The sequence below is a fragment of the Lontra canadensis genome, unplaced genomic scaffold (genome assembly GCF_010015895.1).
Source record: "Lontra canadensis isolate GAN:19392208 unplaced genomic scaffold, GSC_riverotter_1.0 scaffold90, whole genome shotgun sequence".
NCBI classification, from domain to species: Eukaryota; Metazoa; Chordata; class Mammalia; order Carnivora; family Mustelidae; genus Lontra; species Lontra canadensis.
Window position 1 is genome coordinate 7,975,953 of NW_022631084.1, and position 15,787 is coordinate 7,991,739.

The 15,787-nt window shown below is 34.8% G+C and overlaps 1 protein-coding gene across 4 annotated transcripts in view; it reads left to right on the top strand.

The window, feature by feature from the left end:
- The window catches only part of MYNN (myoneurin), a 38,855-nt gene that overhangs the window by 12,197 nt on the left and 10,871 nt on the right, over nucleotides 1-15,787 (top strand). For 2 of the 4 annotated variants that reach the window (XM_032836128.1, XM_032836127.1), the window contains 2 exons: nucleotides 804-890; nucleotides 2,576-5,073. In XM_032836128.1, the coding sequence (XP_032692019.1) occupies nucleotides 804-890; nucleotides 2,576-2,838 (350 nt within the window). In that variant the 3' untranslated portion in view covers nucleotides 2,839-5,073. Of the gene's footprint in view, nucleotides 1-803; nucleotides 891-2,575; nucleotides 5,074-10,127; nucleotides 10,208-15,787 lie in introns of those variants that run through there. The other 2 variants (XR_004380137.1, XR_004380136.1) reach the window with 2 other exon arrangements.

The window sequence follows — 15,787 nt, forward strand, 5'->3', positions numbered from 1 at the left end:
TTTCTAATATGCCAGATAATAATAGTTTTTAGATTAATTTGGATTAAGTTGCACAGGTGTACCAAGACATGAAAAGGAATAGATAATATCAAGATGATATATTTTCTTACCAATTAGTGTTCAGTAAGCAAGTTTTCAGAATGAACTTTAGTATTGATGTGTTTTTTGTAATAGCATTGTGTAGTATGAAGAAAATATGGAACAAATTAAAGGAAAATGCCATTTTGAAATGAAGTCAAAAGTGAAAATGTACTGTTGTGATTTTTTTATTTTTAAAATTATTCCTCACGATTCCTATCTAGAAAAATGTGAGCACCTAGTAGACATTTAATAAGCATCTATTTTCTCATGCTCTTTGTTTATAAAGTATTGAACAGTTCTTATTTCAGAGGAATTACAATTTTGTAGCATTTTATTCTGTCACTGTTTTTAAAGGATTTTCTAATTTGTAAGCTGCCAGAAAGCAGAAACCATAATTACACTTTTTCCCTTAGCTGTTCCTCTTAGGGTCTGGCAGATAACTTGCATTCACTAAATGTCTAATAGAATTAAAAGCGTAAGTTAAATTTCTGTTAATAAACATGCTCCATTTTCCCAGAAATGGGGATACTTTGTGTGATAAAGTAAAGGAGTGCCTAGTATGTATAGAAGTTTTCATTTCACTGTATTATAACCAAGTGATTAAAAAGATCATTTAAAACTAAATTTAAACAGTAGATTTTGCACTTTGTTCATAGACATTGGTATTTTTGTCTTAGCAGCTTCTAAAATATTGAGTTTAAACTTTTTAACTTGCTTTTCAGGAGAAAGGCCATTTATCTGCGAATTATGTGGAAATTCTTACACAGATATTAAAAATTTAAAGAAGCACAAAACAAAAGTCCATTCCGGTAAATGTTTGTGTTTTATAAAAATTTGGTGCTCTCATATTGGTGCTATTCCTAAAATGTTGAGATGCACATTTTGACAGCTTAAATTAGATACATATTTTTTAAAATTAGGTATACCCATATTAGGAAGGGAGCTTTATAATTTGTAGATAAGTTCACTAAGAATTTCTTTACATATTGACCTTCTAATAAACAATACTTGAAATATTTCCTCTTAAAAACCTGATTTATGAAGTTTCAAGAATGAAAGAATATAAAAAACATACATATATGTATGTATCACTATTCTCCATACCAGAGTCTGGGTTATGTGGGAATTACATATAGTTACGTGAAGAAAAGGGCATCATGAGCCCTAATTCAGAGACATAGAAGAAGGAATATAATAGAAAGATATAAATAGGGGAACAGGTAGCCCCAAATTGTTACATAGAAATGGAAGGGCAGACTATAAAATTTTAAGTCTGTTGCTTAAAATAAATCTTCGAAAAAGTTTTACTGTGTTTGTCATGATTGGAAACAAAATACTAGGCTTCTTCAGTGTGTAGAGATGTTAACAGGTCTGATAGTGAATAGAAATATAATAAGGGTTAAGTCAGTAACTTCTGAAAACTGCAGTGTTGTTAATTGAACAAACATGAAATGCTTCTACCTCCAAAGTACACATAACTGCAAGATACATGAAGTTGAACAAGGCACATTCTTAGTCCTCAAAGAATTTGCAGTCTAGTGTGGGAGACCAGAAAGCTAAATAACTGAGATTACAAGAAAAAATGTAGGGTATTATAGAGATACAAAAGTGTCAAAGAAGAGATAAAGTCTTTCTGTGGTAAGTATTGGAAAGGCTTAATTCTAGGGAACTTGAAGGTTGAAGGATGGAGATAGGGAAAAGAGCATTTGTCTCAGGCAGAGAGAATATTGTAAAGGGAGTCATTGGGAAGTGCAGGTTACATTCTTGGCTGGTTGAACTGAAGAGTAGTTTGTCAAGAACAGAGAATTACAATTTTATGAAAGTTAATAGGCAAATTTGTCTAATGAAGACGGAGATTGAAATCGTGTAAGTACTTTGGAGTGACAGGAGTATGGTAAAGCTCATGAAAAATTTGAAGTCAAAAGTGTATCATGGTCAGGGTAATAATCACTCCCTAAGTAGAGCAAAATTTCTCACTTCTGGAATATACAAAATTGCCATACCTCTCTGTGCTTGAACTCAGAGAATAGTATGAACTACTCATTAATATGTTTAGCAAACAAATTTATTATATGTATAGCACTATTATTAAGTACTTTTAAGGAATTAGAGAAGCATAACTTGATCTGTACCCTTAAGGAATTTACAGTCAGGTTGAGAATTCAGGGCATACTGAAGTAGAATGTTCAGTAGCAGTAAGAGAGATGTCACAAGGTGGCACATGAAAAATTGACAAGCGAGTGATAAAATAGATAACAGCTCACCCTAGTCTAGAACAGTTAAGTCCATTTTAATTTCAAGTTGGTGCTTGAACCTAGGCTTGAGACCCCTATTGGATTTGAATAGATGATGAAGGTAAATCAGTGTAAGAGAAATAGCATAAGTAAAAGGTGTGGAGGTTGGAATGCAGGTTCTGAAATGGTAAGCAGATTTAGTCTATGTGGTTTTGTTTTGTTTTCAAAGATAGGCTAAATTTGTTTCCCTTCTATTTCAGGTGCAGATAAAGTTCTGGATTCTAGTATAGAGGATCATCCCTTGAGTGAACAAGATTCTATACAAAAAAGTCCGTTATCAGAAACATTGGATGTGAAACCTTCTGATATGACTTTACCACTATCTCTTCCACTTGGAACTGAGGACCACCACATCCTTCTGCCTGTCACAGATAATCAGTCTCCTACATCAGATACATTGTTGAGATCAACTGTGAATGGGTATTCAGAACCACAGTTGATTTTTTTACAGCAATTATACTGACTTTGTGAGGAATGTGGAATTGCTAAGACGTCTCTGGTAGTAAACATAAACATCTCTGGTAAGGTGCATATATTCATATTAAATTACCATTCATTTGAGTTGTGACCATTATTTTTCATTCACTGAAGTAAACACCTGATGCTGCATCGTAACTGCAACGCTTGTTTTGATTTTTGGCTTTTATGTCTAGATTATAAACATAGCGTGTTAAGGAGTGAATTATACTGTAGTAGTACTGTTTTGGATGGGCAAGTTATATTTTCTTTTAGAGCTGCCTTAATTCATTTTTATTTTGCATTTTTAAATTGCCTTTCATTTATTGAAGTGGAATCTTTCCATTTATATGAGTCAGTTTTGACCTGTGGGATTTTTTAGTTTTTTTTCCCCTCAAAATTTAAGCAAAATCCAGAATAGTATCCGGCCAAGAGTGTTGCTGTTACCAAGCCCCATAGATCAATACATAAACTCTGGGGGGAAAGTAAATTTTCATATTTCTACTTAAGAGAGTTTAGGTACTGAACGACTTGTGCTATTTAATATATTCCATTGGAGGTAACTTTTCTAGTGAATTTTCTAAAGTGTTTTTCTTAAAAGCTAGAAAACTGTATGTACATTTTTGTTCTTTTAGAATTCAGTATTCTGGAGAAAAGCAAGCATCAGTACTTTCGACTTAATAACTGAGTTATCCTAGACTACTTTTGCAAAATGAGTTTTGAATAGATCATTTGATTTTTTTACCTTGTTAAAAGACAGTTTCAAAATGTGATTCAGGTTATGTTTTAATAGGTTTCTAGATTACTGGTGATGAGGAAAATACTGAGTTTTGAAAATTTTTGATAAGCCTCTCTTACACCTGTTATAATCTTTTTAAAATATTAAGCTCTAAGAAGAATTTTTTAAATATAAATTTAATGCATACTCTAAATCACTTGGCCTCTGAATTGACACATTATAATTACATAGAGAGTTAAGAAACCAGCTTCAATTATAAGTGAACATTTGAGTTATCAGAAAGCCAGTTTATTAACTATTTTATATTTAAGTTTTCTGTAAGTTTTGAGTTTTAAAATTTTATAAATTAAACCATAACATTTGCCTATTGTCTTAATTTCACAGTAGTCTTGTTTCCTTCCTGCTGAATGTAGAAAATAGAATATCATTCTGATATTCACTACCAGTCTTCCCCATTCCACTTTTCCCACATAATTGATTTATTTTACTGCCTAGTCTTTGGACATTAAATTATCAGTTCCACAGAGTCAATTCCTATACTGCTGATCAAACACCATGGTGACATTATTTCTTATTTCTGCCATTGCTTTAGCTGTGGCTTATTTGTTTTCTGACTTTAAACTACACCTATAATAAATTTAATGTGGGGTTTTGGGTATTGATTTCTTTAATTGTATTTTCTCTGGCATCCTAGTCAGAGGAGCCAACTAGAAGAGGATATAGTAAAACTCTTTAATTCTGTGGAGATTGTCACCATTTCCCAGCACAGTCAGCATTTAACAGTGGATTGCTACCAGTAGGACTGACTTAACTGAATAGACTTTGAACTGTTGCCTTTGTATAATAGACATCAAGCTTAGTATTTAATAATTTATCTAAGAAATCTAATTATGCTTGTGTATTAATATACTGGTTTAAATACAATTTACAAAGTTACAAAATGTTCAACTAATCTATTCTGGCTTAAATTCAATAGGAATTTATTGGAATGTGAAGAAATTAAAGAAAATTAAAAGACTAAGCCTCTTTAAGAAGTCTGCTGAAATGGAGAGGTTATATTTAATTCACATCTTCATTAATCCAAGCATCTAATGAATAAAATTTCAAAATCTACAGTGATGTCAAAATTTTATGAGAGCAATAGTTACCAAATTTCCACTAATATGATGGTAATTAGCATTTTGCATAGATTAGTCTTCAGACTTATTATTTTTAATATTATTGGATTGGAATGGCTAAGGTTGATTTACTTGCTTTTTCTTCATCACGTTATCTGCTTCATAGCTAAAATAATTCTCTTTTAAATTGACATGGCTTGGTGCTCTTCCATAGTTACATATAGTAAGTCTCAAAGGCTGAGGTTCCTGTCTTTTCGTTCTTCTCATAATGCTATACTCTTCTTTATCATAATGTGGATATATTTCAGTTGTATCTGGTATTGTCCTAACACTCATAATTACCATTTTAATTATGCCCATTTTTAAATATATTTGTTACAATGCAGTTTGCGGAAGTCTATTCTTAATTAAATATGACTACATTTTTGAAAGTCTGTTTAGGATGTTGAAAATCTTACTGAGAAATTATTTTCTAAAATAATTTTGTATGTATTAGATTATTGCTACTGTATTGTTAGACTGTAGACTTTTAAAAAAGAAACCATAGATTATATATAAATGATTTTTTGCTGTTTTTAAATGGTATTTGTTTTATGTTTAATTTCATAGGTTGATTTTGATAGACAACTTTTAGAAAAAATTTTTTTAAAGAAAAGGTTCTATCGTTCTCTTGTAAAAGTAGTTTATTACTTCTGTATGTTTCAGTTCTGTGGAAATTGTACAAATGAGAGTAGTTGAAATGTACATTTATAAAGACAATGTACATGTTCTTGTTTTTTAAAATTATCCTAGAATAACTGTTCTGACATTTGATGCATATCAGAAACATTTTAAAAATAACACTAGCCAAGCCCCACCCCTCCTTAGGCCTTTGGGATGTACAAGCTAGAAAATCTCCACAGATGTTTTAATGTAACCAGATTTTGAGAACTGATAGCCTAAATGTTTCTTGGTTTTCTTTTGGGAAGCATTTAAAATTGAAGCTCTTGATAGAAATTTCCATCTTATACTCAGATTTTTGAGGCTTTAGAATTTACCTAGAAATACAACCTAGTAAATTCTACATTTTTACTCATTATTTATGAACAGTATGGAGATTTAGTTACTGGAGCATTAATTTCTTGAGACAGTGATATGGTTACTCTTTGATTCTCTGCAACCCCTGCCCCATTCATTCAAGAGAGATTTGGTATATTTGCTTAAGGAATTTGGTGATTATCAGGTAGACATAATAACGATCTAGAAATAGGGTATTTAATTTCAAGAGGAATATACTAAAGTAAACATCATGGATGTGAACATCTATTTGGATTAAAATGTCTGGCCAGTATTTCAAATACTGGAAAATTGAGATCAGGATACATAAACCTAACAAAGATAAGATAAATGCCACCCTTAAGTCAAATGGGAAAGACAGGCCTGACTATAATGGCAGTAAAACAAGGCAGAATGTCAAGTGTTAATGGGGGAAGACAAGGAAGGAACTACAGAGCAGTCAGTGAGAGTTGAATGGACAGGAAAAAAGGCCATTGTTCCCCTGCATAGACAAACCAGAAGAGATGGATGATGGTGATGGGAAGGAATGTGCACACAGCTAACTGAAATAGGCCGAATGAAGAAAGTCTGAAACAGGGAGGAGATAGGAGTCAAAGACATATCCAGCGCTATGCCTGCACCATCTTACAGGAAATAGTCCTCTGTCCTTAACCTGTGCTGAAGGAGTAGGATTGGGTAACTAGGTTTGTAACTCCTATAACCTCACACGCCCAAGCACAGTTGACTGCTGAAGGGCAGGGATTAGAGGATTAGACAGCCACATTTATAACAAATGATTCCATATCGATGTCCAGAGCTTAATTGAACACCTTACGAGGGAGAAACCGTTCTTAAGTCTGACTGAGCTTGTTAGATTCTCAATAATTTGAGCTCTGAAATTCAGAGACTGTTATGTTTTGGCATACGTGTAAGTGAAAAGATCATTTAGAACTGGGCCAGTGTGAAGCAAGTCGAAATATAAAGGAAATGATGAATAAGCAGAGAAAGCTAATCTATAGAGTGAAGCAATGGAATGAAATAGGTTCACAGAACCAAGTCACTGATTGCCTGTGAGAGATTGGTGTGGCCTTGGTGTCTGGCTTTGCAGTCCCATTCTTGAGCTGGCTTAGCTTTATGCTTCATTTCCTTGTCCCTGGGTGCCAGTGATTTTTTCCTGTTACATCCATACAGTAAATCCCCCTTTTCTTAGACAGTCTTGAATCCGTTTCTTTTCCTTGCGGCTAGCCCTGACTTAGACACCTTAAGTTTTGATCCTTAATGATTAAGAAGGTGGTGATGCCATTAACTGTGATAGGGAAGATAAGGAAGAGGTTTATGGCAGAGAAGACTTTATTCTAGATGCACTGAATTTGGTTGGTGGTACAATAGCTTTGTGAAAATGTCTAGCAGTACTTGGAAATAGAGCCCCAAATCCAGGAGTCGTTAAAGCTAGGGATACGGATCTTGTAGCATAAGGCTAATAATTATTGCAATAGAAATGATTAAGGCAGCCCTGGGATATGGCAAAGAACAAAAGCTAAGAAAATTTTTGGGGAAATACATTTAAAGAACGAGCAAAAGATAGGCGTGCCTGGGTGCCTCAGTTAAGCATCTCACTTTTGATGTCAGTTCAGGCCTTGATCTCAGGGTTGTAAGTTTAAGACCCGCTTTGGCTCCACACTGGGTGTGGACCCTACTTTTAAAAAATGAGCAAAAGATAAAAAAGGAGATTAAAAGGTGGAAGAACACCAGGGTAGTGCAAGTTTTAAGAAGGCAAGTGATTTTGTACTGGTCATACAGTACAGAGAAATTAAATAGGGTGCAAATCAAAGACAACTTTGGGTTGGGTAATGGGGGCATGATGATCCTTGGAGAAGGCAGTTGTAGTAATAGCAGGAGTAGAAGTTAGGTGGATATGGTTTGAGTAGTGAAGACATTGAATACTACTATTTAGCTGAAAAGCAGTGTGGTGCAGGATCATTTTTTGTCAAATACGTAAAAAATACAAAGCACATTATTACTTGTTTTCACATCTCAAACACTAAAATGATCAGCATAATATGATTTGCAACACTGTAATCAGAGGCTGTATTTTCGAGCCTGATCTTGAAAGTGGAAGGAAACTTTTTATATGGTTGCAGATTTACTCACTACAGTTCAGGTGTGCAGAGGAAGTGGAGTTTCTGACAACTTGAATTTCTTTCCTCTTGAGCTCACACCCCATGGGAAGTCAGGAAAAAATTAACTTTTTGTCTGAGCCAGTTTAAAACTTAGTCTGATAAAAAGGAGATACAATTTAAAAGATTTTGAGGTAATGCTTAAACTTTTGGGAAAATGCTCTTATTTCTATCCTTTGTCTCCTCTTTAAACTGGTGTCCAGGTATATGAAGGGGACTTAAGTGATACAATGTTATCAGGGAGACAGCGTCTTCAGTTCTTCATTCTCTGGGCATCCTACTGGCCTCTGATGCAGTAGGCCATAGCTTGTGAAATATGCGATCAGGTTTTTCCTAGCTTGGTCAGAACCAGGTAGTTCTTGACTGAGTTGGCCTCACCTTAGTTCCAAGAAATGTGGAGAACTCTCACACTTCTGCAGCTCTGTCTCAAGCAGGCCGGTATAGATCAGGATGCAGGTTTCACCTGTGCTACCTTCCTGCAGACTCAAAGTAAGCCTTTTTTCTTCCCATCCATGAGCTTTCTTCCCACTCAGCTACCTTCTGAGTTTCCCCTTGAGAGAATATAGAAACTCTTGGGTCTGCTCCATACCACAGAAGAACAAAGATTAGCCTGGACAAACAAATCTCATTACCAAGATTTACTTTCATGTGACTGTGCCCTGCTTAGCCTGATGAGAGGCCATCTCATTCCAGATTCCTATAAATTCCTCTACTACCCAGCATATTACAGATACTTCAAAGCAATAAAAGATGGACTGTTGCTACATTAAACATGAATGAATCACATTAATGTTGTTCAAAAGAAGTCAGACACAGTGTATACTGTTAAGATTCAGTTTATATAAAATTTAAAAGCAGGCAAAACTACTTGTGATTGTTAGAAGGCAAGAGAGTGGTGCGTGTTGGAAGAAGTTTGGAAGAGCTTCTGGAAGCATGTGGCATTTACTGTCTTTATCTAAGTCATGGCTGACATGGGTGGGTTAGCTTTGTGGTAACTCGTTTACCTGTTCAGTTAAGATTTGTGTACTTTTCAAGGGGTGCCTGGGTGGGTCATTAGGTTAAACATCCAACTCTTGATCTCAACTTGGGCCTTGAGCACAGGCCCTGATCTCTGAGTAGTGAGTTCAAGCCCCATATTGGGCTCCACGCTGGGCATGGAGGCTTCTTAAAAAAAGATTTGTGTACTTTTTGTATGTACATTTTAAAAAGTACATATTAAAAAAATGAATTTGAAGAATGAAGAAAACTAGAGTATTGGTTTTTAAACTTTAGTAAGCTTAAAGACCTGGATTGTAAAAATGCAGATTCCCCACACTGTCCTCAGAAGTTCTGATTCAGTAGGTCTGACTCCTAAGAATCTGTAATTTTAACATTTGCCCCAGTGGTTCTGATGTTCCACGCTTTAAAAATGCCAATTTACCATCTGTAGTTTAACAAACTCTCCTTAACTCTCTGGACACATATTCAAGTATAAGAAATTTGTCATATTAATTGTTACTTGAATCTGAATTTATCGGATCTCTAATATCTAGGAGTAGCATTTCCTCACCACCTTAATGTCTTACAAATGTAATGACAATTGTTTAAAATGTTCCTTTTTTTTTTTCTATAGCGTGGTTTTATTGCATCCATTGAATTCTGCAGATTTTCAAATTTGATAAAAAAAATTTTGTTCATTTCCTATTGCATTTTTAACAATACAAAGACATTTGATTTTCCTGGGATATATTGCCTTTTTAGATACAGATATTTAGTTCTAAACTGTTCAACATGTGATGTAAAAGAACTCTCTAAAAAACAACCAGTCTTCATATCTGCAAAGCAGAGATCTTAAAATGGAAATAAAATAAGATTTGAACACATAGAATGTTGCCAAGTAAGGTTTGGTAAAACCTAATAAGTAAAATCAGTAACTAGTAAAATTAGTCAGTTGAAGTGTCAGGATACATAATGTCATTTATAGAATTCCGTAGTCTATAAAGTATAGCTTTGTTAGTTCTACTGTAAACAATGGCAGATCTTTACATGATTTTCACATCAGTGGAAGGTCATATTATTTGTAAAATTCCATTATCAGATTGTGGTAAGTTTCTTTGATATAACATATAAACAATATTTATCTAAAAAAATACCAACAACTTGAAATCCATTTCACACATAGTTAATACGAACTATTGAGTATGTATTTTTCAACCAATTCCAGATGTTTTAAGATTTTGTTTTTCAGCACAGACTCATCCCGATAGCAACCATCTGTCCTGTCCTGGATGACTCACATTCATCTCTGAAAGCAAGAGAATGGATTTGGTAAGGCATTTAGGTCTTTTCTGGCTCAGTGACTCTGTAACATTAAGTGAAAATAATGCCTGAACAGATTATTAGATGTTCTTCCCCTTATGTAACCACCACTACCCTCTGTGCCCACCCTTCATTCCCCCCAGGGAGTATAGGAACATGGTGTTAGGTGCCAAATACAAGGAAATACCTGTAAACCTTCAGAACTCATTAAATAGTGGGTAGCGGTTACTGATCTTAATTGTTTAATCTACTAAAGGAGTGGACAGATAGATTTTTTGGATATGCTAATTTTTAAAAAATAAATACAGCTATAATTGAGGAATTCACAGTAAAATGAAGGCCAGTATTTTGACAACTGTGTAAAGTTGACTACCACCTTTATTCCACCTCCTCCCTGTAGACCTTTAGAGATAGATGGTATTTTCTTTTAGACTGTAGGACCTCAGCATAATTTAAAGTAACCTTTGAAAACTGTCCACATGTCTTTTTTTCACACTTTGACGAGTAAATCATTCAGGTGAAGCAGCATCTTGGCATGTGTGAATAAATTTGTGAATATAGGTCTGTAATCAAAGCATCATAGTGTTTGTTGCCTCCTCATAGGAATCTTAATTTGAAAACAAGATTGGCCATAGACAACAGTAATTTGCCATCAAATCATTAAAATCTTACTGGCATCTTCTAAAAGAGAATGATCTTAAAAAGTTCACTGGCATTACCGATTTGTTTAAAAAGCATACATTTATATGTGTTTCTATATATTTCCCTGTGTTTGCAAAATTGTATCAACAATCATTATTATCTAAATAAGATATATAAAATACTTTTTCAACTCTGAACTGCCTGAAATTCCCTTGGATTCTGCCACCTAAACCATTTTTACCACTTCATGACAACTTGCAGTTAGGATACCTATAATGCCTTTTTCTTTTTATGCTATTTTACTACTTAATGATATTTTCTTTTTAAAAGCATATTAGTTTAATTCCTTGATTTTTTTTTTCTCCATGGCTAAAATTTTAGTCTCTACTCTTCCCCCCCTAGGCTTTTTTTTATTTTTTAATTGATGTGTAGTTGACATTGTAGCTTCAGAGTTACAACACAGTAATTCAATTATATACATTACAGAGTGCTCACTATGATAAGTATAGTTATCATCTGTCACTGTACCATGTTACTACAATATTAATGAATATGTTCTCTATGCTGTAGTTTTTCATTTTCTTCACTTATTTTAATAAGTTTGGAAATTTGTACTTCTTAATCCCTTTCACCTATTTTGTCTAACCTCTCATCTCCCTCCCCTCTGGCAACCACTAGTTTGTCCAGTCACTAGTTTGTCATCTTTGACTCCGTTTTAACATTTTAACAATATTAAATCTTCTAATCCTTGAGCACAGGATATCTTTCCATTTGTGTTGTCCTCAGTTTCATTCATCAGTTGTTTTTTTTTTTTAATTTTATTAATGTTTTTAAGAAAGCTCTACACCCAGTGTGGTGCTCAAACTCACAACCTCAAGATCAAGAGTCACATGTTCTTCTGAGCCAAACAGGCACCTCAGTATTTTACTCTTTTTGATACAGTTATACATAGGGTTGTTTTCTTAATTTCCCTTTCTGCTGTTTTGTTATTAGTGTACAGGAATGCAACAGATCTCTGTATTTTGTATCCTGCAACTTACTGAATTCATTTATTCTAATAATTTTTTTGGTGGAGTCTTTAGAGTTTTCTATATATAGTCTATGTCTCTGCAAACGGTGACGGTTTACTTCTTCCTTACCAATTTGGGCACCTTTTATTTTTCTTGTCTGAGTGCTATACCTAGGACCTCTGGTACAATATTGAATAAAAGTAGTGAAAGTTTGGACATCCTTATTTCTGACCTTATGGGGAGAGCTTTCAGCTTTTTTACCATAGTGAGGTTAGCTTTGGGCTTATCATATATGTCTTTCATTATGTTGAGGGATGTTCCTTTTGTGCCCACTTTGATAGTTTTTATCATCAGTGGATATTTAATTTTGTCATTCTTTTTCTGCATCTACTGCAGTGGTCATAAGACTTTTATCCATTTTGTAAATGTAGATCACATCAATGATTTGCAGGTATTAAACCATCTTTGCATCCCTGGAATAAATATGATTTGATTATGGTGAATGATCCTTTTAATATATTTTTGAATTCTGTTCACTAATACTTTGTTGAGTTTTATGCTTTTATGTTCATCAGGGATAATTGGCCTATAGATTTGTTTGTTTGTTTTGTAGTTTGTTTTGGTATCAAGGTAATACTGGCCTTGTAAAATGAATTTTGAAGAATTTCTCCCTCTTCTGTTTTTTGGGATAGCTTGAGGATAGGTATTAACTCTTCTTTAAATGTTTGGTAGAGTTCATATGTGAAGCTATCTGATCCTAGCTTTATTGGGAGTTTTTATTATTGGTCCAATTTTACTAGTAATTGGTCTGTTCAGATTTTGTTTCCTCCTGACTCAGTTGGAAGATTGTTTCTAGGAATTAATCTCTTCTAGGTTGTGCATTTTGTTGGCCTTTAGTTTTTTGTTGTAATTGTTTATAATTGTTTATATTTTTATGGTGTCAGTTTTAACTCGTCTTTCATTTCTGATTTTGAGTTCTTCTTGATTAGTCTGGCTGACGTTTTACCAATTTTGTTTATCTTTTCAGAGAACCAGCTCTTGGTCTCATTGATCTTCTCTGTTGTTTTTTTAGTGTCTATTTCATTTATTTGGGCTTTGTTGGTTCTTCTTTTTCTGGTTCTTTAGATATAAGGTTAGATTGTTTAAAATGTTCTTGTTTCTTGAGGTAGGCCTATATCACTATAAATTTCCCTCTTGGAAATACTTTTGCTGTGTGCTGAAGATTTTGAACTGTAGTGTTTCCATTTCCATTAGTCTCCAAGTATGTTTTGATTTTCTCTTTGTTTCTTTTTTGATCCATTGGTTTCTTAGTAATCTGTTATTTAGCTTCCAGGTATTTTGTTTTTCATTCAGTTTTCTTATAATTGATCTCTTTCTAGTTTCATACTGTTATGGTGGTAAAAGATGCTTGATATGATTTCAGTGTTCTTAGACTTGTTCTATGGTCTGCCATGTGATCTGTTCTGGAGAATATTCCATGTGCACTTGAATAGACATTCTGCTGTTTTGGCATGGAAAATTCTGTGTATATCTGTTAAGTCTACCTGGTCTAGTGTGTCATTCAAAGCCACGGTTTGATTTACTGTCTGAATGACCTATCCATTGACGTAAGCATGTGTTAAAGCACCTTACTGTTACTGTGTTGTCAGTTTCTCTCTTTATGTCTGTTAATATTTGCTTTATATATCTATATGGTGCTCCTATGTTGGATGCGTAGGTATTTGTAATTATTATATACTCTTAATGAACTGATCCTTTTATCATTATTTAATGACCTTTTTTGTCTCCTTACAGTCTTTTTTTTTTGTCTATTTTACCTAATAATTAGTATTGGTATCCCATTTCCCCCGCCGCTTCATTTGCATGGAATATCTTTTTCCATCTCTTCATTTTTTTTTTTTAAGATTTTATTTTTTCATTTGAGAGAGAGCATGTACAAGCAGAGGGGAGGGACAGTGGGAGAGGGAGAAGCAGACTCCCCGCTGAGCAGGGAGCCCAATGTGGGGCTCTATCCTAGGACCCTGAGATCATGATCTGAGCTGATGGCAGACATTTAATTGACTGAGTCACCCAGGCACCCCTCCATCCCTTCACTTTCAGTCTGTATGCATCTTTAGGTCTGATGTCTCTTGTAGGCAGCATATAGATGGGCCTTGTTTTTTTATCCTTTCAGTCACCTTATATCTTTTCCTTGGAGCATTTAGTCCATTTACATTTATTCATTCATTCATTTATTTATTTAAGATTTTATTTATTTATTTGACAGTGAGCAGAAGTACAGGGAGCAGCAGGGAGAGGGAGAAAGCAGGCTCCCCACTGAGCAGGGAGCCCTGTGAGGGGTTGGATCCCAGGACTCTGGGATCATGACCTGAGCCAAGGGCAGATGCCTAATGACTGAGCCATCCAGGCACCCCAGTCTATTTACATTTAAAGTAATTATTGATAGGTATGTACTTACTAGCATTTTGTTGTTTGCTGGTTGTTTCTGTAATTCTGTCTTCCCTTGTGATTCATGGTTTTCTTTAGTGTCCTGCTTGAATTCCTTTCTCTTCTTGTGTATCTGTTAGAGGTTTTTGCTTTGTTGTTACCCTGGGGTTCATATATAACACCCTGTGTAATAGCAGTCTATATTGAGATCATGGTCTCTTAAGTTCTCTAAGAGCACTGAAGTTTTATTCCCCCCTCCATGTTTTAGGTATATGAGGTCATATTTTACCTCTTTTTGTGTATCCCCTGACTAGTTTTTATAGATAAAATTGATTTTACTACTTTTATTTTAACCTCCTTACTAGGTTTCTAAGTGATTGATCTACTACCTTAACTATATGTTTGCTTTTACTGTGAAATTTTCTCCTAATTTTCTTCCACTGTGGCCTTTCCTTTCCACTTAGAGAATCTCCTTTAACATTTCTTGTAAAGCTAGTTTAGAGGTGATGAACTCCTTTAACTTTTGTTTGTCTGGGACACACTTTCCCCTTCGATTCTGAGTGATAGTCTTGCTGGATAAAGTATTCTTCGTTGCAGAGGTTTTGTTTTGCTTTTTTCTTTGAGCGCTTTGATGATGCCATGCCCTTCTGGTCTATAGAGTCCTGCTGAAAATGAGCTGATAGCCTTATGGGGTTTCCCATGTATATATGTAACTGTTTGCTTTTCTCTTGCTTTTGGGACTTTCTCTTTAATTTTTGTCATTTTAATTATGTATCTTGGTGTGGACCTCCCTGGGTTCATCTTAAGACTCTTCTTGCTTCTTGCACCTAGAGATCAGTTTCCTCCCAGATTAAGGAAGTTTTCAGCTGTTATTTCTTCAAATAAGCTTTCTGTTCCCCTTCTCTCATCTCTTTCTGGGATCCCATAATGCAAATGTTCATACAATTGATAAGTCACAGAGATACTTTAACTTATTCTCATTTTTTATTTTTACTGTTCAGCTTGAATGTTTTCCATTACCCTGTCTTCCAGATCACTGATTGATTCTTCTTTATCTTCTAATCCACTGATTTCCTCTAGCCCATTTTTTATTTTAGTTACTACATTCTTCACCTCTGACTAGTTCTGAGTTCAGCCACTCTTCTCTCAAGTCTGGTGAGTATCTTTCTGACCATTACCTTGAACTCTATCAGGCATATTGCTGATCTCTTTTTCTGTGGTTTTGCCTTCTTTTATTTGGGACGTATTCCTGTGTCTCCTCATTTTGTGTTTCTGTGAATTACGTAAGTCAGCTGCTTCTCTTGGTCTTGAAAGTAGTGGCCTTGTGTGGAACGTGTCCTGTAGTTAACCTGCAACATGGCCCTCTCTGGTCACCAGAATTTGTTGAGGTTGAGCTATGCCGGATGCTGGCGTGCTGGTGGATGATGCTAGCCCTCTGCCCTACCGTTTTCAGTAATCATCCTGTAGTGTTAAGGGCACACTGGTGGGCAGGGCTTGTCTGCTGCACAGC